General features: G+C 40.2%; 1 protein-coding gene across 2 annotated transcripts in view; it reads left to right on the top strand.

Annotated features, from left to right (window-relative positions):
• ino80 (INO80 complex ATPase subunit) overlaps positions 1-21,365 on the top strand; it is a 51,156-nt gene that overhangs the window by 4,116 nt on the left and 25,675 nt on the right. For both annotated transcript variants that reach the window (XM_036581970.1, XM_036581972.1), the window contains exons 3-26: positions 247-425; positions 1,062-1,228; positions 1,338-1,405; positions 2,581-2,727; positions 2,830-2,950; positions 3,038-3,240; positions 3,338-3,391; positions 3,487-3,690; positions 5,763-5,961; positions 6,112-6,179; positions 6,635-6,844; positions 7,162-7,242; positions 9,003-9,098; positions 9,718-9,777; positions 9,878-10,020; positions 11,353-11,437; positions 13,160-13,277; positions 13,443-13,528; positions 13,629-13,796; positions 13,922-14,055; positions 14,219-14,286; positions 14,635-14,728; positions 15,125-15,317; positions 20,542-20,685. In XM_036581970.1, coding sequence (XP_036437863.1) covers positions 286-425; positions 1,062-1,228; positions 1,338-1,405; positions 2,581-2,727; positions 2,830-2,950; positions 3,038-3,240; positions 3,338-3,391; positions 3,487-3,690; positions 5,763-5,961; positions 6,112-6,179; positions 6,635-6,844; positions 7,162-7,242; positions 9,003-9,098; positions 9,718-9,777; positions 9,878-10,020; positions 11,353-11,437; positions 13,160-13,277; positions 13,443-13,528; positions 13,629-13,796; positions 13,922-14,055; positions 14,219-14,286; positions 14,635-14,728; positions 15,125-15,317; positions 20,542-20,685 — 3,051 coding nt within the window. In that variant the 5' untranslated portion in view covers positions 247-285. The remainder of the gene's footprint in view (positions 1-246; positions 426-1,061; positions 1,229-1,337; positions 1,406-2,580; positions 2,728-2,829; positions 2,951-3,037; positions 3,241-3,337; positions 3,392-3,486; positions 3,691-5,762; positions 5,962-6,111; positions 6,180-6,634; positions 6,845-7,161; positions 7,243-9,002; positions 9,099-9,717; positions 9,778-9,877; positions 10,021-11,352; positions 11,438-13,159; positions 13,278-13,442; positions 13,529-13,628; positions 13,797-13,921; positions 14,056-14,218; positions 14,287-14,634; positions 14,729-15,124; positions 15,318-20,541; positions 20,686-21,365) is intronic.

Raw genomic sequence — 21,365 nt, 5'->3', positions numbered from 1 at the left:
TTTTCTCACTATAGAGCTAGTAGTTAGTAGTTGTTATCGGTATAAATCAATAACAACATTCTTTATATATCTATATTATGTATAAAACAGTTTCTTATATGTGCCTTTAACTCTGTTTTAAACAGGCCACTTGCATTGTAATGCAGCTTTCCTGTTCCTACTGTGTTCCAAAGAAATTCATTTACCAAATTACTCATTCTCATGACCTTTTTACACATCTCATTCTGCATGTGCTGATTTCTGCAGTGAGTGCCCTGCTGGGCCCAGGACGCATTCTGTCTCCCTATGGCCTCAGAGCAGGATGGTGTGGACTCTGCCTGCTCTAAGCTGGCCAAACCGCTCCATCTGCAGTACCTGGAGCGCTCCCTCAGGCTGGATGCCTTCCTCCGCCAGACCTCCACCATATTCAATCAGGACATATCCAGGTAGGGGAGCTGTCTAATTAAAGAGCTGGTTGACTGGTGCATGTCACTTGGCGTTAAGTCAGCAATCTGTTCTGTCTTGGGCGCTGCATTGTAAAAAAACGATATCTTGGCAAGTGAAATCATCTTAAATCTAGTCGAAAATTCTAATATTTATCATAATAAGATTGCTTTATTAATATTAGATTGGTTAACATATTTCTAGCTGATTTTTAAGTCATTTCATTTAATAAAATTGTCTGATAATTGTACATATTTAATTATACATAATTGTAAAATTGTCTTAAAATAAGTTGAACAATCTTATATTTTTCTTACAGGAGTAATAATAAGAAACATTAGATATATTGATTGAACTAAGTATGATTTAACTGCCAAGATAATTTTTTTTTCCTGTGGGTCAAAATATTTATTTTATCATTAATATAAAGAAAAATTAATAGTAAGGTTTTCCCTGTTTTTGAAAATAAATATTAAATATTAAAAATCAATATTAAAAAAGTATCTAAATTAGAAATTGTTAAACGTACAAGATGTACTCTAATAAGTTTACTGTCTGTAAGCTTGATCTCAGTTGCTACGTCTCTTAGATGTGTGGCAGGAAAGCACTTCATGGTCTTCTGTATGTATGTGTTTCAGTGATGACAGTGATGATGGCTTGGGTGAGGGGCCTTCTCTCGCTCCCTCCAACCCTCATGCTCCTGTGCTAGCTGTGAAGGAAGAGCCTCTTGACTCTGAGGAAGGAACCAAGGGGTCTGGTGGAGGTGGGACAGAGTGTGGAACTCTCAATGGAGTCCTGCTTCAGGGTACAGAACATATAACTTATCATAGAAAAGTATTCAGTCATTCAGTTTTTTGGTAATTTGTTCATTTATTTTGGGTACATTACTCAGTATGTTACAATCTCCCCTACAGAGCACAAGGCTGACAAAGCCAACCTGTATAACTTCTCCAAGCTGAGGAAGAGCCGGAAATGGCTAAAGGTATTTGCTTTCTAATCACTGCTTAGCACTCATTGCTATTTATCATTACCTCTTTTCCAAAGGCATAAACATTGGCTTTGAATTGCCTTTGTGAATTAGCTAGATTAACCAGTTAGAATTATACTCTGTTCCTGTAAGAGATCTTGCATTATCAGTAATGGTACTGTGGAATCAAAATATCTAGACAGTGAACAATGGCTGAAGCCTAGTAAACTGTTACTATTAAAAGCTTCAGTCGTTGTTCATTGTGTAGATATTTTGATTTCATTGTACCATTATTGATATTGCAAGGTCCATCTCTTGAAATAATCATAGTACATTTTGATAAATGCCAGCCTCATGTGTGGTTTATAGTAAAACTTCTTATGTTCTGCTTGCTATAGTTGTAAATTTTGCTGTGTTAATCTTTGTCCATTTGCCACTTTTGAACACCTGTCTTACTAAGGGTCCCTGCATGGCCCTGCTGTTACTACTGTTTTTTAGCTGTGTAAAATTTATTGTGTATTTTATTTAATTTCCAGTAATTAAATGTCATTACAGTACAGTATGAATGATTGGTCGGTCAGTAGATATTTATGAGGAGACTAGATATAAAGATAATTCACTTGTTTAAAGATCGAGGAATTTGAAGGACAATAAGTGGAACAAATATGAATCTCCAAAACTGGAGTTCAAAAATTATTAAAAGATACAGAGAAAATCAGCCATGCAAGACCTTGTAGACCACCAAAACTTAAATCTTTCCACTTTGAGAGATGCGTTTTCCATCCTTCCACTGTGAGAAGACAACCCTCCATTATAGGACTGAAAGGATGTGTAGCTGTCCGAAAGCCCTTACTAACAAAAGGACATAGACAAAAAAGAAGGAACGTTTTAAATCAAACAAAGAAACTGGTCTCTGACATTTGCACCGTACTGTATTTTGTCAGTATTTGTAGATAGTATGTAATGCAATGCCTTGTAGCTGCAGTGCAAAACTAAAAGAAATTTCAGGCACCAATCATATTTTAAATTTTAATATTTTGCCTAATTATTTTAATGGTTAAATGCGGCACTAATTACATAAGTGGGCTTCTGGAGCTGACTGGTCCAATTTCCTGTATCAGAGCTGCATTTCCACTCTCTCTGCAGCTGCAGAGTGGTTTGATGTATGACTGGTCTCTTGTGATCTTCAGGGTATCTTGTTAAGTGATGACACTACGGATTCAGACACAGACTCAGATGACTCAGATTTCTCAATGACCCGGGAGGAACTGCACGACATGCTGCGATTGCATAAGTTTACCAGGTTGCACCAGAGCAAGTTTCACGCTGACCGTGAGGTATAGAAACATGCATGTACACCTACATATATGGAAACCCAGCTTATATTGCAATGATATTTACAATGAAAAATATAGCATGTTAATGATGTGTGTTCCCAGCTGCAGCAGTATCAGTACTACAGCACAGGCCTTCTGTCTACCCAAGACCCTTTCTATGAGCAACAGCGCCATCTGTTAGGGCCCAAGAAAAAGAAGATTAAGGAGGAGAAGAAATTTAAGGGTAGGAGAAGGAGCCATGTTTGTTCTGTGCTTATGCATGCTGTTTGTGTACCGAAGTCATGCTTACGATTACTCTGTTCTGTCATAGCCAAGTTAAAGAAGATGAAAAAGAAGAAGAAACGTGGTGAAGATTTATCCATGGAAGGACGGCCGTATGTCACCAAAATATTTGCCAAGTTCTCTCATGATGCACCGCCGCCCATAACAAAAAAGAAGCACTTAACACTTGAGCAGTTAAATGCTCGTAGACGAAAAGTCTGGCTTACTATTGCCAAAAAAGAAAACCCTAAGGTAAGGTCATTTCTATGGGACAGTGCTTAACATTCCTCCTCTGTAAATTATCTTGTGGTCATGTTTTATTCATATCTTCATTTCTTTTGTTTCCTAGGCTTTTAAACAGAAAGCATCTGCGAAGAACTTTGTTTTAACCAATGCCAAAAAGGTAACAATAAAACTGAAATAGATTTTAAGTTTACAGAATGTATGTTTCTGTTGAGATTGGTGGAGAATGTTTATTTGCTGTGTGTGCCTGTTTAGCTGGCTCATCAGTGCATGCGTGAGGTGCGCAGAGCTGCAATCCAGGCTCAGAAGAACTGCAAGGAGACGCTACCGCGTGCACGCCGCCTCACTAAAGAAATGTTGCTGTACTGGAAGAAATATGAGAAGGTGGAGAAAGAGCACCGCAAGCGTGCAGAGAAGGAGGCACTAGAGCAGCGCAAACTGGACGAGGAGATGAGAGAGGTACATGACCCTCCCCATCCCATCAACATGCGTACACACACCCACACACCAGTTTGTTTTCATACAGTGTCAGGACAGGTCATGCATATGTCCTGTATGTGTGTGTGAGTGTGTGCATTCTAAAAGCCCATATACACTATATGGACAAAAGTATTGGGACACCTACACATTACACCCACAGGAGCTTTTATGACATCCAATTCTAAATCTATGAGACATTATGTAGCCAATATTATGGAGTTGACCCCCCCCATTGCAGCTATAACGGCTTCCGCTCCTGTGGGAAGCTTTCTGCAAGATGTTGGAGTGTGTCTGTGCGAAGTTTTGCCCGTTCATTCAGAAGAGCATTTGTGAGGGCAGACACTGATGTTGGACGGGAGGACCTGGCTCGCAATCTCTGTTCTAGTTCATCCCAAAGATGTTTGAGGGGGTTGAGGTCAGCGCTCTGTGTGGGCCAGTCAAGTTCTTCCACACCAAACTCACCCAGCCATCCATGCCTATATGGACCTTGCTTTGTGGACTGGAGCACATTTGTGCTGGAACAGATAAAAGCCTTCCCCAAACTGTTCCCACAAAGTTGGTAGCATAGGATTGTCCAGAATGTATTGGTATAGCACTGAAGCATTAAGATTTCCCAGATGCCCAAACCCTGAAAAACAACCCCATAGCATTATACCTCATCCACCAAACTTTACAGACGGCACAATGCAATCAGGCAGGTAACGTTCATCTGGCATTTGCCAAACCCAGACTCGTCCATCAGACTGCCAGATAGAGAAGCATGATTTATTACTCCACAGGTGGCATCCTATGACGGTGCCATGTTTAGTCAAGTCACTGAGCTTATCAGTATGACCTATTTTACTGCCAGTCTTCATCTATTGAGACTGCAAGGCTATGTGCTTAATTTTCTCCACTTGTTAGCAGTGGGTGTGGCTGACACACCTGAACTCAATAATTAGGAGATGTCTCCCAGTACTTTTGTCTGTATAGTGTATGTAATAATAGAAGCCTTGAGTAGTGTATGTATGTAATTATAAGTTGCTCTGCACACACATTCAAAAGTTTGGAATTGCTTTCCATATTAATATTTTTATTTATTTTGTGTATAATTATAATAACATACGTTCATGTACAAAAGTTTAAACACCCCTGGTCAAATTACATATTTTGTTGATTCAGCAAATAAACAGTAATTGTGCATCAAAATGTGCAGAAGTGTATATACTCTGTGCAAGATTTTATTATTTATTATCATTATTTTCACTCAGAATATCAAGAAATCTCAGTTCACCAGGGACGCCCATCATTTTAAATACAGCTGTATACAATGTGGATTTAAATATCACAAATGGTTTAATAAATGGTGTTTTTAAATGTTTTATATAATATTTAAATCTGTGAACAAGATAACATACTGTAATGATCTATTTTTACATTATTTTTTGTGAGGTTATCTGAGGCTGAGGTTTGATCTCCATTTTTGAAATAGGATGAATTATAGACAATATTTATTATAGCTAAATTCTCCATGTTTTACCGCTTTCTATGTCATTTTAGAATCATTTCCGTTCATCATTCTGTACACATCTAAAAGGTCCTACTAATGACATGCTAATTTGAGACCTGTGAAGTTTGACTGTGCATGACTAAAATTTTAGAATCATTTAATCATTCAAAAAGTCAAATTGGTTTTATGTTTTTAAAAACATCTGTTCCAAGCTGAACAGAGATTTGAAACTTTTGAATGCCAGAATATGCCCATGTATAACTGCCTGTCTATAATGAAAATGTTCTAAGTCTAACCCTTAACTTAACATCAGTAACAAAAATAAAATGTTTTTTCCTGTGTCAGTTTAACAAAGTGAAACATAAAGCTTTTGTAAAAACACTTTACAAAGGCTATTTTGTTGTTCCTGACATTGTAGGTTGCCCATGTTTTTCTTTGGGTTTTCTTTGAGGAGAAGACATTTTTGTCCTCAACATGTATGAATACAGATATTCACACACCCACATGTCCATGTACAGTGTCATCGTTTGTGTGCTCTAACCCCCATCCTGTGTCTGATTAGGCCAAGAGACAGCAGCGGAAGCTAAACTTCCTCATCACGCAGACTGAGCTGTATGCCCACTTCATGGGAGGCAAGCACAACGCAGTAGGAGGAGACAGCAGTCAGGAGGAGATCCTCCGGAAGCTGGACGAAAACACAGCCCAGCGGCAGATAGACATTGGTGGGGGAGTGATGGTCAACATGGGTCAGGAGGATTATGGTAGGCCTCTACAGTCCACTCAGATCACTGTCATTGTCATGTGTGAGAGTATAATTGATCTTATTGTTTGCTTTCTGACATGGTGAGAAACTCTTTGCATGGTGCTTATCTCTGGTGGTTAACAAACACTCTAACATCTGTTTTCTACAGACAGCGAATACTACAAGTCTCAAGCCCTGCGGAATGCAAAAGAGGCGTACCACATTCACCAGGCCAGAGTGAGTATATGAAGGAGGAAAACATTTTTCCTTTCTTAGGGTTTATAGTGGAGCAGAAGTTGTGCTTTACGTTTTCAGTGGCATTAGTAGGGGTGAAAACGTTATACATCCGAACCCACAATTCACAGATCAGTGCATCCCTAATTATAATAATATTCAATAAAGTGAGCACAAATTTATTGACCAAATTAAAATCCTCTTGCTATTTTCAAAATAAAAAAAAAATAGTTGTTATTGTCTGTAAATGTTGAGTAAAGTTTTCAAGAGTTTTCAAAGGTAATTCTGTACCAAAAAACAGATCAAATCAAATTGTGCTGACATTTGTGGTTTCTTGATGCATTGAGCCATTTCCTAAAGAACCTTAATCAAACTGGATGTTTGTGAAGTCACTTCCTGGCTGTCAGTGACACGGTTTTAGTGTTGATTTGTGTTGTCTCCCACTGTGTGTGATGCAGACGAGGCAGTTTGATGAGGAGGCGAAGGACAGTCGCTGTGCTTCTCTGCATGTGGCTAGTGTTTCAGGCTCTGGTTTTGGGGAGAGCTACAGCCTCTCCAACCCTTCAATTCAGGCTGGCGAGGACATTCCTCAGCCCACCATTTTCAATGGCAAGCTAAAGGGCTACCAGCTAAAAGGAATGAACTGGTTAGCTAACCTTTATGAACAGGTAAGTGCCAGCAGACATGTACACTTGATGTATGGAGAAAGTATGTGGAGAAAGATGTATGCTGTTTAGGGCTGGGCAAAATGACTGTTTATTGTTATTGTAATAAATTATTAACGCGTCCTACATGCATGTTTGATTACAACAGGGGCATAATTTGTATTATTCGACTGGATTAGTACAGAATGTAGCAGAGTATGTTAAATGTTGCAATGTTAGTAAAAAACAAGTATTTCATCATATTGTGAATTGTGAAAACTTCTTGCTGTGATTTTACATTTTTGCCATATTGCCGAACTCTAATGCCCTCTGTATCTCAGGGCATCAATGGCATCCTGGCAGATGAAATGGGGTTGGGCAAGACAGTCCAGAGCATCGCCTTGCTTGCCCACCTGGCAGAGGTAAGCACTTTCCATAGTAACTTGAGACCCATCGACAGTGCACACCAGTATGCTCCTTTTCCCTAGTAATCTCTCAAGCACAGTGGTTCCTAGCTTTAGTCTTAGAGAGCCACCGCCCTGAACAGGGTGAAGTATTCCCAGCCCCACCTAGAGGACTGATACTCGACCTGAGCCTGACTTGGCCTTACAAAAAAATTGGATTTCAAGTTGAGTTTGGGCCAATTTTTCATGAACACTGACCGGGTCGGGTGGAGCTCGGCTAGGTTTGTTTTTTTAGTGAGTGATTGTTTTTTTTTGTTGTGTTTTTTTAACATAGTACTTTCATTTTTACTTGAAGGCAAATGCCTGTTTAAATGAATATCTCTTTAGCTCTCTCTATCAGCCAAACAAGGACTGGTTTACTGTAAATGTCCTTTTCACCCATTTCAAACAGCTGAATGCTTTTAAGTGGGAGGTGCACTGTCAAAGAAAAAAGCACTGAACAGTTACAGTCATATGATGAAGTTTGGGTGCCCCATTCAAATGACATGTTTTGCTGATTTTTTTTTAAAGTGAAAATAACACATACTCTAGAGAGAACACACTTCTGCACATATCAAATGCACAATTACTGTCTATTTGCTGAATGTAATATATTGGCAGAAAAAAGAACATTAAATGTGGCATGAAAAGTTATGGCACATTATGATGTGACACTGCGTGTTGTATTGGTTCCAATACGTGAAAGTTTAAGTTTGCAATATTTAAGTTTGTTTTTCTGTAGATTATATTTTATTTTCATGCAACTTTACATTTTCTTTCATTAAGGTACAATGCAAGTTTGTCTTCAAAGGTCCAGTTGGGTACCTTAAATAAGTCTTAAAGTTTCTGTACGTTCACTTTCCCAGAAGAAATGTGCATAGAATTGTACTAGTGATTTAAAATAGAAAAATAAAACAAAAGGAGTGTGGAGATAATGCGCTGGAGATGTATCCTTGAGGGGTACCCCAGTGACAGTTTAGTATTTTTCTTCTGAAAAAATTCAAAGCTCCCAGTTGTCATGGGCACAGCATTAGTAGCAAAGCAAAGCATTGTAAAAGTGTCTTTGTGACAGTCCATTTCTGTTTGGGTTAAGTTTGTGTTTCAAAGAGTTTGGGCTTCAATTTATTCCTGTGCAGACCTCTAGCCCCAGGCACCTGAACCAACTTGCTGATGAGGCATGAGGATCAGGTATATTAGGAACGTGAACAGTTGAAATGGTGCAAGGCAGTGAGTTACATGACTGAAGTTTAAAACCACTGGGCCACACAGCTGTGCTTATGTTTCACTTTCTTGGGGAAACCTGATAGATAAATCTATTTGTGACCCAAAAAAAAGAAATGAGTAGTAGTACTTCCACCTCACCCGTTCCATTTTCCTGTGCCGAATTCTGTTCAGTCGCACATACATTTATCCAGAGGGCAAGCTGCTGTTTTTTGGTGTCAGTGGGAACTCTCCAGCTGCCTCCGCTGTGTCTCTCAGCCCTTGGGGCCTTCAAAGCAGGGAGGAAATGGAATTTGGGGAGTTTTGGAATTTGATATGAAAGAGTTGTGCCTCAGGGTCCATAGGAAACTGAGCTTGCATGTTGTCTCCTCTTTAGTTGCTTCCTGTTTTCACCCCTCTCTCCTCTCCATGTCTTTCCCACCATCTCCCCGTCCCTCCACCCCCCCACGCACCTGTGTGTTGGCCTTATTTTCTGTGCGTGCGCATGTGCGTGTGTCCATGTGTGTCCTGTTCTGCAGAGAGACAACATTTGGGGACCCTTCTTGATCATCTCCCCAGCCTCCACACTCAACAACTGGCATCAAGAGTTCACCCGCTTTGTGCCGAAATTCAAGGTGAGTGTCGCAGCTGCACAGGAAGACACCTGCAATTGCAGAATGCTTTAAATACTGCCCTCTTCTTACTATCCCTTCTTTCATAAACCCACTGAACCGGCTCTATTTTCAGAACAATAACACTCAGGCAAGGTTGCCTAGGCCTATTTTTGCCATTCCTCAACTGTAAGGAAACACACGGCAGGTCTGTGCAGCCACATGAGATTGAAAAATATGTTGATCTGTAGGGGGCAATGTTGCATCATTGCTGTTCATGTTTTTTAAGTTAAGCCTTGGACCTACAAGGAATTTGAAATATGTTAATGGCTGTTATTATTGCGACGGTTAAAAAGAAATCAGCTACAACTGAACAAAATATTTCACACAAGGAATGATGAGATTAATTACTGTAAACCTAAGCGGAAAATACTCTGGCTTTTCTGTTTGGTCCCTTCTGTGATCTTTAGTGGGGTTGCTAAGGCTGTAGAACACCCTGAGGACTTGTCTGGTGTCATGTGCGAATTTCTGCACAGCCATAAGAACTTCTTGCAGTGATGATTAATAGATTTACTGACACCATGTGCAGGCAGTCTCCCAACTAACCATCAGTCTGTCATCTGTTTATTTTTCTTGTCCGCAGGTGCTGCCGTACTGGGGGAACCCCCACGACCGCAAAGTGATTCGAAAGTTTTGGAGCCAGGTGAGCTTTTCTGTGCACTCTAGTCCAACTGCTATGGGAACACTGGACTTCACAGAACCTCTGAAATCAACTATGTTTTGTCCGTTTGTGGCTTCTGCAGAAAACCCTGTACACACAGAATGCTCCGTTCCACGTAGTAATCACCAGTTACCAGCTTGTGGTGCAAGACGTGAAGTACTTCCAGCGAGTGAAGTGGCAATACATGGTTCTGGACGAGGCCCAGGCACTGAAGAGCAGCACCAGGTAATGAACCAGAAGTTTGTCATGGCTGTCCATTCAAAACCTTTACTTTTAGTTTTTTTGGCGCGATTATAGAGCAACAACTGGCTTTTCAATTGTGTGAATGTTTCATTGTCAATGGACCAATAGAAAGTTTGAAATTGCTTGGAGTAAAATTCTATTTAATTTAAGTTAGAGATGACATATTGGTATTGACAGGTTTTAGTATCAGGCTGATATCAGAAAATGCTGGATTGGATATCAGAGGGCAAAAATGAATGAATCTGATCTGATCCTGTAACAAATCTGTTCTGAAACTGCACTTACTTACATTGTGTGATATCATGTCGTTCTTTCTTCCTGTGGGCTAGTAGAGTGTTTGAGTAGTTTGAGCATTATAGCCTATGTTTAGTTTCTCGGCGAAAGTATTCCTGGTAGTGGCCGATATTCAGGTTTTAGCATCTGTGTTAGTATTGATCTCAATTGAAAGATATTTTTACTTTCTGCTATAAAATTGCTGTTTTGGAGATATGAGGTTTTAAAGCTGTGAGATTATGTAGGCCAATTCTACCAGTTGTATTTCTAATGTAATTAAGCAGATGGACATGAGATTCAGTTTTGAAATGCATATTCATTTCAAAAATATGAATTACCAGTGAACCAAAGATGCTTTGTGGATGGTTGTTTTATTATTATTATTATTAAATGTTAGCAGTGAAATTAAGTTTTACTTTAAAAACAAGTTATGTTAAATCTCTGCACAGTAATGTAAAGACAAATGAAACAAATACTGGTTTATTACAAGTTGAACTAAACAATAATAACACCCACATTTGTCTCCCTATCTGACTCATTCTGCCAAAACAGTCAACTAAAATAAACTTCAAATGGTCCCTGATGTTAGCTGGATGATGGCTTTTCATCATTTTCAAACATGGTATATGGATAGAATTTCTAAAAGAATGTGGCGTCTCAGATGTTTGCCTTTCCCCATCTCTGGGCCTGTGCTAACACCAGGCCTGGGCTGGAACCCATCTCCCAAATGCGACGTGTGAGATTGTACCCGACTGGGGCTGAGAGCACATGCGCCAGCAGCTTCTGTTGTGGTGAAAGATGATTTATGACCATGCTGAGAGCCTCTTGCGGCCGTCAGAGCAGCATCAACAAGCTTTTTATTCCCTTAAGTCCCACAGTCAGGCAGAGGCTTAGTTTGAGATTGTGTTGGAGTTCTGTGTCTGTTTCAGTCTGTGCCTCACTGCTGTTGACATGCTTGATAGGTCTTGTTAGATCTTTCACTGAGCCCGGTATGTGTTAGCTGTTTGATGGGGGTGTGTGGTGTTTGGTTCTGCTCAACAGCGTGCGGTGGAAGATCCTACTTCAGTTTCAGTGCCGAAACCGGCTGCTACTAACAGGAACACCCATCCAGAACACGATGGCTGAGGTGAGCTCACACAAGATGTTTGTTTTTGTACATTTTTTTAGGACAAAAATGTCCTGACCTTGTGATAGAAACAGAAGAAGCAAGGCTAACATATAGGAAGTCATGTGTCATGTTGTAGTTGGCATCTTGCCTAGGGAAGCACCAACATGGGAATTATGGGCCTATGTTTTTTTATGTACATATCTGCCAATACACAATATGTTTAAAACGTAGAAATTAAAGCATAATAGCAACAGAAGTATTATATTAACATTAAAAAGAAGAATAATAATTTTAATTTATAAGTTATAAAACCTGAGGTTGTTTCAACAAAAGGCATACAAAAACACAAATCAGCAGTACATAAAACACTTGCACAGCTGTTACTCCGCTCGTGAGAAAAAGTTCCTCAAAGGAGATTTTCACTCACTGTAACATAGATTAGCTCATTGCAAGCTGAGAGAAAATTCCTTTGTCCTTAGGAACAAATGCAGTAACATTCATAAAATGCAGCCAGTTTAGCACAGTAGCCCAGCATCTTAAACGTTTTCCTGTTCTGGAATACAGTAAATACATCAAGATCTGAAATATCAGTCAAATTTAGCAAACTAGCACTCCTGCACACTGACATGACAAAAACACTATAAAAACTAAAACAGTACTATAACACCAGCTACTTAAAGTGTAGGCTATTACTGTTAAATCAACTTGGCTAACATTTTTGGCAAAGCTTGCTGATTTATGTGGTGTATATTGGTGAGGTTGCCAATATTATGATGTCAGTAGCTTGGTAGTAGCAGTAGTTGTAATTCAACTCCTTAAAACTCTTGTGATTCAGAGGATCTGGCAACATTCAGAGAAAAAATGTCTGTACGGAAAAACGTTTAGAGCATTTGGAACTTTGGAACATTTATGTTAACCACAGGGCACCATTTCAGCAATTTTCAACATTCATTTTCTTCACAAAGAAATAAGCGGAGACCTGGAGTTCCTAAAATGTCATGACACCACTACAGAATGACAACAGGGCCTCAGAGGTCTATGGTCAGGCCCCCCACAGGGCCACTGAGCAGGTATTAATTTGGTGATGGATCATTCTCAGCACTGCAGTGACGCTGACATGGTGATGGTGTGTTAGCGTGTGAAAGCTGCACAGAGCAAATGAGACACAGCAGTTAGTGGAGTTTTTAAGCCACTCAGTGTCACTGCGGTACTGAGAACCAAAAATATCCAGCCAACAGCATCCTGTGGCCAGAAACTGACCACTGATGAGGGAGTGAAAGATGCCTAATGCAAATTGTGCAGCAGATGAGCTGTATTCTCTGACATTACATCTATAAGATGGACCAACAAGGCAGATGTGTCTTATAGGGTGGACAGTAAGTGAACACAGTGCTAAAAAACTCCAGTAACACTGCTGTGTCTCATCCAGTCATAACAGTGTAAGACCCTGACAGTGCTGAGAATGATCCACCTTCTCAGTATTGGTCCTTGGGGGGTCCTGACCATTGAAAACCAGGGTAAAAGGGGTCTAACAAATGATGTGTGGACTGGATATAATGGACAATAAGTGTACATACAAGGTATGTAGTGGCCAGTGAATGAATAAAAGGAGTACATATAGTAAGGGACATATGAATGACCCTGTGTCCTGACATTTTGTAAAAATGATCCTGCTTTTGTGTGTTTGAGTGAGAGAGATTGGAGGGATTTTCTAAATCTATTTTTTTCCTTACTTCTCAGTTGTGGGCCTTGCTTCACTTCATCATGCCAACTCTCTTTGACTCTCATGAGGAGTTCAATGAGTGGTTCTCCAAAGACATAGAAAGCCATGCCGAGAACAAATCTGCCATCGATGAGAGTGAGTGGTGGTGTTTTTTGAAGTGGTCCAGCTAGCCCTCTGAAGCCTTATTCATAAATAACTGATATAAATTGCTTAACGTGCAGCATCTGTCGCAATAAATGATCCATGGCTTGGAGTAGGTTTTTGATTAAAGACAGCTATTGTCCTATCTTTAAACGGCAGATCAGCTCTCCAGACTGCACATGATCCTGAAGCCTTTCATGCTTCGCAGAATAAAGAAAGATGTGGAGAACGAGCTCTCGGACAAGGTACTGCTCCTGCCTCCCACCATTGACAATAAAACCCTTTTAGTCCAGGCCTTCTCAATTTTTTGTGTGATTTTCACTCCCTGGCTTCTCTTTTTACCAGATTGAAATCTTGACGTATTGCCAACTGACGAGCAGGCAGAGGCTGTTGTACCAGGCCCTGAAGAACAAGATCTCCATCGAGGACCTGCTGCAGTCGTCCATGGGCACAGCCCAGCAAGCCCACAGCACCACCAGCAGCCTCATGAACCTAGTCATGCAGTTCAGAAAGGTAGGGGCCACTGAGCTTCATTGGAAGAGCTATAGCGGCAAGTCATGTTTTCAATCGGATTCTATTATAAAGGATTCTACAGCTCTTTTGGACTGGAGATTACATTATGTGTTATGTGTATGTAGGTGTGCAACCACCCAGACCTTTTTGAGCGGCAGGAGACACGTTCACCCTTTCACATGTCTCTGAAGCCCTTCATCATGTCCAAGTTCCTGTTTCGCCAAGGCCTCCTCAACAGCTGCAGTCAGGGGAGGGCCAAGTGAGTTCATAAATACAGTTGACCATGGCTATTGTACGCCTCAGAAGTTTTTTCCCCATTATTTTACTTTTTTAAATATCATGTTTCATGTGTTGAAAGTGGCTGAAATAGGCAAATTGTAACTTGTCAGACTTTTTTTTTCTCTCTTTCCTCTGCCTTACAGGCTGCTGCAGGTTCTGCTCTCACCTTTTTCCCCTCAACACATCCAGCAGTCTTTATTCCACAGGAAAAGTGAGTCTTGTCCCTCTTTACCTCTGCCTCTTCTTCTCTGATTCTCTTCTCTGATTTTCTTTCTTTTGCTCAGTCTCACTCACACCCTGTCTTTTTACTAATTCTCTCATTTTGTCTCGCTCTTTTTTTCTTTGCTTTCTCTCTCTCTCTCTCTCTCTCTCTCTCTCTCTCTCTCTCTCTCTTGCTCTCTCTCTCTCGTTCTTGTTCTTCTTTCTCTCGATCTTGAGATCTGTCTCTCTCTTTGTCTCCTTCTCTTTCATTCTTTCCTTCTCTCTCTGTGAGTGATGCATACTGTTTCTAACAAAATATGTCCCCTGCTCTTTTTTTGTAAATATATAAACTCTTCAGGTGATGATGAAAGCAGCTGCTTCTCCTTTCTCCGGTTCATTGATGTGTCACCAGCAGAGATGTCCAACCAAATGCTGCAGGGCACACTGACAAGGTTATTTGCGCAGCTTCTTGCAAAACTGCATTTAATTTCTAGATCAATTTTATGCAATTTCCCACCAAAACATAAGAACAGGAATATCTAAGGTTGAATTGATGCTCCTGTTTAGCCTTCAATGTTGAGCCAACTGTGGTGTGTAAACAATAAAGGTAAAAATATGTTGTTAAGTTCAGAGCCCATATAGTCTCTATGTTGTAAGTAAGCTGCAAGAATGTTTTGCAGTAAATCCCATCTGAAGAAATAAGTGTAGTTAGTAGACTGATTTTCAGTCAAATGCGAAAGTAGTAGAAGCATAAGAATCAATTCTTTTTATAAACATACAACATCCAGGTATGGGATACTACAATCATGCAGTTCCTAAAATACTCCTGTCCTCTCTGCTCTGTTCAGATGGCTAGCACTTTACCTCTCCTTTAAATCTGCCCATCGACTCCATCATCAGCGGCTGTGGGCTGAAGCAGAGGTTTGTGAGAGGAAGGCTGAGTGGAGCTCTGGAGGTCACTGCCTTTCTAACAGAGACTTTGTCCTGTGGCCAGACAGGCCAACGTCATTCCCCAACACGCACAGCAGCACTGTCCTGCGGGTGAGTCACTCTGGGTGTCATGGGGCCACAGGTTCACCCCACTCTCACAAGGACTGCACTTTGTGTTATTGTAAAAGTGTCCGAGCATGAGGTTACAATATTAAAATGTCTGCATTTTCTTCATTTTGCTACATTTGTAACCCTCTATAAATAGCTGTTATATTTCTCTGTAATGCTGATCCAGAGAATCTAGTCACAATTTCAACATTTTACAAATGTATATGTATAGGCATCAGCAGATATGTACATAAAAAATCATATATTAGCATCAAACCTATAATTCCTATATTGGTGCATCCCCAGCAATGCACTAAGTTCTGCTTCATTGGGTCTACACAGTGTTACATATGGGACATCTAAGGTGGGTCAGGATGGCCATAATGAAACCTTTTGCAGTTTGTTAAAGCACTTATTTGCACACTACTGCTTTCTGTTATCTATTAAGGTCAATAGGTTCTGCTTCACTGTGGCTCCTGGCACATGCGCCAGCTGGTGAAGACGATCTGTCATCATTTGTTGTTGACATAACACATTTTCTTACCTGCAGGTTGTTAAGTTTTCCACTGATGAATTCTCTCTGAAGAAGAACGCTGCTAATGTACTGTGCTTTTGATCCAAATCCCTACCATATCACTGCGATATTGTTGTGAAACCTTTAGTACAGCTCAAATGTAAATGTTTAGTTATCTAATTAAAATTCCACAAGCCTCTTTTCTATGAATAACAACAAAAAGGGATTTGACTTTTTCCAAAATGCTCACTGTCTTCTTGGTTAGGAGAATAGTCAGCTGTGCTGCACTGGAAACAGGACACTGTTTGTGTTGAGCTCTGTGTGTGTGAGCAGAGCTGTTTGAGGCTGAGTGTGAGAGCTGATCTGCTCCCTCATTGGGTTATTTCACAGAGTGGGACTGAGTGGTCCTCATCAGTCATTAGCTGCTAGAACTCATTTTTCACTTTGTATGCACTGAAAGCCTCTCATCGCTCCATTTTTACTCATTTTAAATTAAAAGAAATTGCTGCTTAAAGGACTAGTTTGATAAGAAATCAAACTTATACAGTCTTCCCCTGTATATGTAATTGAGCAGCTAAGAAATATTTTGTGTCTGAAATTTGCTTCTTATTTTTGTACTGGAGATACTAGGCTAATGTAGCTAACAAGTAATATGCCCAATCTGTATCTCTAATCCAATCCAAAAAAATTAATTAATTAAAAACTTTTGAAGTAAGGCATAACTTGTGTGCGAATGTGTAGAATTTGGTGTCATATCAACCAAAGAAGTGAGTCGTCAAGTCATCTCATTAGCCTTTTTGCTTGCAGCCATGCAGCATGATATGACATGATCAAATTCAGCAGTCTGGTGAACTTCACAAAACCTAGGTCCAGAATCCAGAGACCCTAGTTCGGAGATGTAGGTTGGGCCAAAGACACTTATACCTTACCAATTAGCATTGTGCAACTCCAAATCATCCCCTGCCTTAATTTACATCTGTGCTTTTTGTCCCTTTTTATAGATGTAATATTGTCATAGTTTCAGAAAACACATAAGCAAGTATTTTTGAGATTATTTAACAAGTTTAATGGATTTTAGGCAAGTTTGTGATGATTTAGACAGTTTGCACAATGCTAATAGTGTTCTTTTACTTGTTAGCAACATTAGCCTCATATATCTACTGCACTGCTGTTGTTTGGCTGTTTTTGAACTAAGGAAAAAATAGTGTAAATCAGATTTTTGACCAAACTATTCCTTTAAGAGAACTGTGGTGGAATAGAACAGAGATGGCAGAGTAGAGGTTGAGAAGTCAAGTAAATTAATCCAGTTCTGAAGTCCCCAGCATCCTGACGCTCTGTAGCGGAGCTGCTGGAGCAGGAGGAAGGCTTGCTGTGTGTTGCAGTTGTGTATTGGGATGGTGGAAAGCTGATGGCAGGGGAAAGCTCCGGTCCTCAGGTGCTGACAGAAGCGTAATCCTACTCTGCTCCTCCTCGCCCTTTTGCACTGCACGGCGTCTCCCAGCTCCACTGGGGCATGGACAGGAATCTGACACCACAGTAAACATTAACTTTACCCTCCCTACAGGCTTGCGCCAAGCTTCCACTGGCCTACACCACCACGCTCAGAGTAGGGCTGTTCAATACGAACAATACTGGAAAAAATATTTTATTGCAAATAAAAATATTGTAAATAAAGAATATTGTTGGATAATGTAATTTACACCTTAAAGGGAAGCTTTCGTTTTGCTGAGGTAGTGGTACGCCTCTTGAACTATATTCAAGTTTTAGGGCTGGGTATTGTTAGGAACTTCACCAGATTTGCAACAGATTTTTTTGGTCAATGTTCACTTTAAAATTTGTTTGAAAACTAAATTAATAATGAATAAAAAGTAATGTAAGGGAGTGCCATGGCATTTTTATTTCCATTTACCTTTGTTTTCGTCTAAAAAAAAAAAAAATACAAGAATAATGAATAAATACCTCTGAACAAAAAATAAATAAATAAAATAAATAAATAAATAAAACATGCCGCAGATCACACACCAAGCACAGTATCCTCATCCATTTAGTTTTTAACAGTGCTACAAGCTAATAACTCACTACAACTTCAAACTAACAGTTAGTAATGGATACTCACTTAATTCATGCACACAACAGCAGAAGATAAACTAATTTAAAAACTTCACTCTGTGCACATTTGCCATGTGTTGCATCTTGTAAATGCCACAAATTAAAAAGATTTCACTATATTTATGCATTGGGGCTCCAAACTTATCATGATATATTGCTGTATCAAAATTTGCTTACAGTCCTAAATAGGGCTCAGTGCTTTCATGGAACTGACTTAGTATCAAAAATTCTGTCATTCAGTACTGAATTTCAGACCTAAATTTGGTTGGTTTTAGCATCCATGAGCCAAACATCTACAGTTTCAACTATAATTTTGTTCTTAAAACAAACAAATGTTGTTAGCCAGACAGAATTGATCTTTGGGGCAGCCCTAAAAAACACTTTGTGTGTTCCCTTCTTGGCCAAAGACTGGATTTTCTTAGTTTGACCAACACTATCTGCATTTTTTGGATTATGTAAATGCCTTGATTTATGAAAACCTGTGCTGAACACTAATCTGGAATGTCCGAAATTGATCAGGATGCTCACACCACATAATAAAACATTTTTGCTCTTTCTTTGAAGCCTCATTTGCTGTCAGTGTTGTCAAGGCTAATATTGAGATAATGATTTACAGGCAGCACAGCCCAAGCTCAAAGCCTGAGGAACTTTGACCCTCAGCTGCTGGCTCTGCTCCGGATGAAAGAGGAAGCAGCTGCCCCACACTTAGCTTTCCAAACCTCCCGTCAAGTCCCTTTGTGTGTTCCAGGTTGGAGCAAAAACCCATCTCAGTTTTCTGTATTTATTCAGAAAACTGATGTGCCATGGCCTCTGCTAAAGGAAGAGTACAGAGCACAGTCCTGTCTGGGTTCTGATGTACGAGTACGGAAATCTGGGTGCTGTAAACTATGTGCTTTATACTTGTGTTGGAAGCTTTTCTTGCTTACTTGAGGCCAAATTAATGGTGTTGGTTCCTTGTGTCTCCGAGGCCTGATTGGTGCAGAGAGATTTGTAGATACAATCAAAACTTCAACATCTAGGAGCGAAAGGGCATTCAGAGCCAAGGCATTGGTGTTGTTGAGGCACTCCATCATATTAGCATTGATTTTGTTTTTCCTTTTTTATTAACGTAAAGGGCCCATATCATGGAAAACCAAAGCTGGCGTATATCAGTGTTAAAGGCATTACGACATGTTTATTTGTAGGGGATAAAAAAAGTGGCTGGAAAAATGAATTATGACTGTTAAACCCACACAGGCTCCATAAGTGAACCTCAGAGGAAAAGTAGAATACAAGAAAAGTGTAGGATGTGCTCCCTTTTTGATATGATTTCTGATAATTTCTGATTATTTCTTTGATTATGTAGCTACAAGGGTGTTTTAGCGCTCTCGGAAAGTGAGAATTTTTGCGATCTGGATGCTCGTGCCTCTCCGCCGCCGCATTTTCCAACCATGTTCGTCTTGGTGAGAGTTTCCAGACGTATCTTCCCTCTCTGCTTGTGGTTGGGAACGCAGCCCAGACAGCAGGTCTCCAGACACGACCACTCCTGCTGACTCTCTCTCTCTTTCTGTCTCTCTCTCTCTTTCTCTCATGCACTCTTTGTCTCTTTCTTCATCCTCTCTTTCTCTTGTGCACTGTGTCAATCTCTCTCTCTCTCTTTCTCTCTCTCTCTCTTTCTCACTTTCTCTCACGCTGTTTCTGACTCTTTCTATCTCACACTCTCTCTTGCTCGCCCTCGCTGTCTCTTTCTTTGGGGTTCTCTCTTTCTCTCTTTCCATCTCTTACTGTCTCACACTGTCTGAGTCTGTCTCTCGTTTGCTGTCTCCATCTCTTGCATAGTCTCTTTCTCAGACTCTCTCTCCATCTCTTCTCTTTGTTTCTTTTCCTTTCTCTGTCTCTCACTGTCTGAGACACTTTCTGTCTTACTCGCTCTCTCTCCCACCTTCTCTAACTGACTCTTTGTATTTTCTTTCTCTTTGTTTTATTAATTCTTTCATTCATTTCTTTCTTTTCACTCTTTCTGACTGTCCTTCTCTCATGTTATTTCTCACTGACTCTGTCTCTTACTCTTTCACATGTTCTCTGTCTCTCTTTCCCCCTCTTTCTTATTCTGTTTCTCTTTTTCTCTCTTTCCCCTCTCTCTTTTGCGCTCTCTCTCTCTCTCTCTCTCTCTCTCTCTCTTTCTCTCTCCTTCCCTTCTGCTCTCAGCACTTTTCTCTCACACCTTCTCAGTCAGCACTCAGTGAGGAACACAGCCTTGTTTATGACAGCCACTTTTGTGCATTCTTCATGGAAACTCAGTCTTATGTTGGTCTTTTGGCTTCGTATGAGTCATTGTAAGTGTCTGGTGGTCTGCAGTGTCTCTGAGGGTGTTGTAAGCAGAGATGAGGCATGCGTTTGTGGAAAATATAGTTTTGAATTCAATTAAGGGCTGGCTGCAATGTTGAGAGGTGACACTAGGGGGTGCTGTGTAACCATTTACTCTTGTTTACAGTGACAATACAAATTCTCCTTATCTCTCTCTCGCACACAGGCATCAGATCAGATACACTCCCACTGACAATATGTTATGAAGTGACTGAAGATGTGATTTGTCATGTTAATCTGAGCTTTGATTTTCTTCAGGACCTGGTTTTCACAGCTCAGCATCCATGGCTCTTCACACACGCAGACGTAATTGTCTACAGTAGGCGCTCTTCCACCACCTCCTCCCTCAGACCCTGCCAACCCAGCCAGCCGCCCAAGTTCATACTCACAGCTACACCCAGGGTAAGGGTGCGCATACGTATTTTCTATTTATTTGTATTGTTTGTTTACTCTTTGTTTTCTGTGTAGTCCGTTTATGTATGCACCACTTCCATCAAGACAAGTTCCTAGTTCATGGAAATGTGCTTGGCCAATAGTCATTCTGCTTCTAACACCTTGTAGTAACAGCAAGCACAGTGACTCTCCCATTATATTTAAAACGCTTCCCGTTATATCGAACACTCCCAAGTAACAACCATGTGTCGGTGAGCAGTGAAGTTTTTATTTGTGTTGCGTTGCACTGATATTACACCTCAACTAAAATGGATTAATTAAAACACAGCCCTTCTTTTCTCTACCTCAAGGAGCAGTATGACCCTTCCTCTAAATTTAAGTATTTTATAATCTAAACTTATCAAGTAACCATTCTCCTTCTGCTATGTGCTGCTGATATTGCATTTTACTTTGTTATATAGCTGTAAAACCAATCAGGCATAACATTATGACCACCTCCTTGTTTCTACACTTATTGTCCATTTTATCAGCTCCACTTACTATATAGGTGCACATTGTAGTTCTACAATTACAGACTGTAGTCCATCTGTTTCTCTGCATACTATGTTAGCCCCCTTTTACCCTCTTCTTCAGTGGTCAGGACCCCCATGGACCCTCACAGAGCAGGTACTATTTGGGTGGTGGATCAT

The sequence above is a fragment of the Colossoma macropomum genome, unplaced genomic scaffold, assembly GCF_904425465.1.
Source record: "Colossoma macropomum unplaced genomic scaffold, Colossoma_macropomum, whole genome shotgun sequence".
Lineage (NCBI taxonomy): Eukaryota > Metazoa > Chordata > Actinopteri > Characiformes > Serrasalmidae > Colossoma > Colossoma macropomum.
Note: the sequence above shows the minus strand (reverse complement) of the source record. Positions and strands in the feature narration are given on the sequence as shown.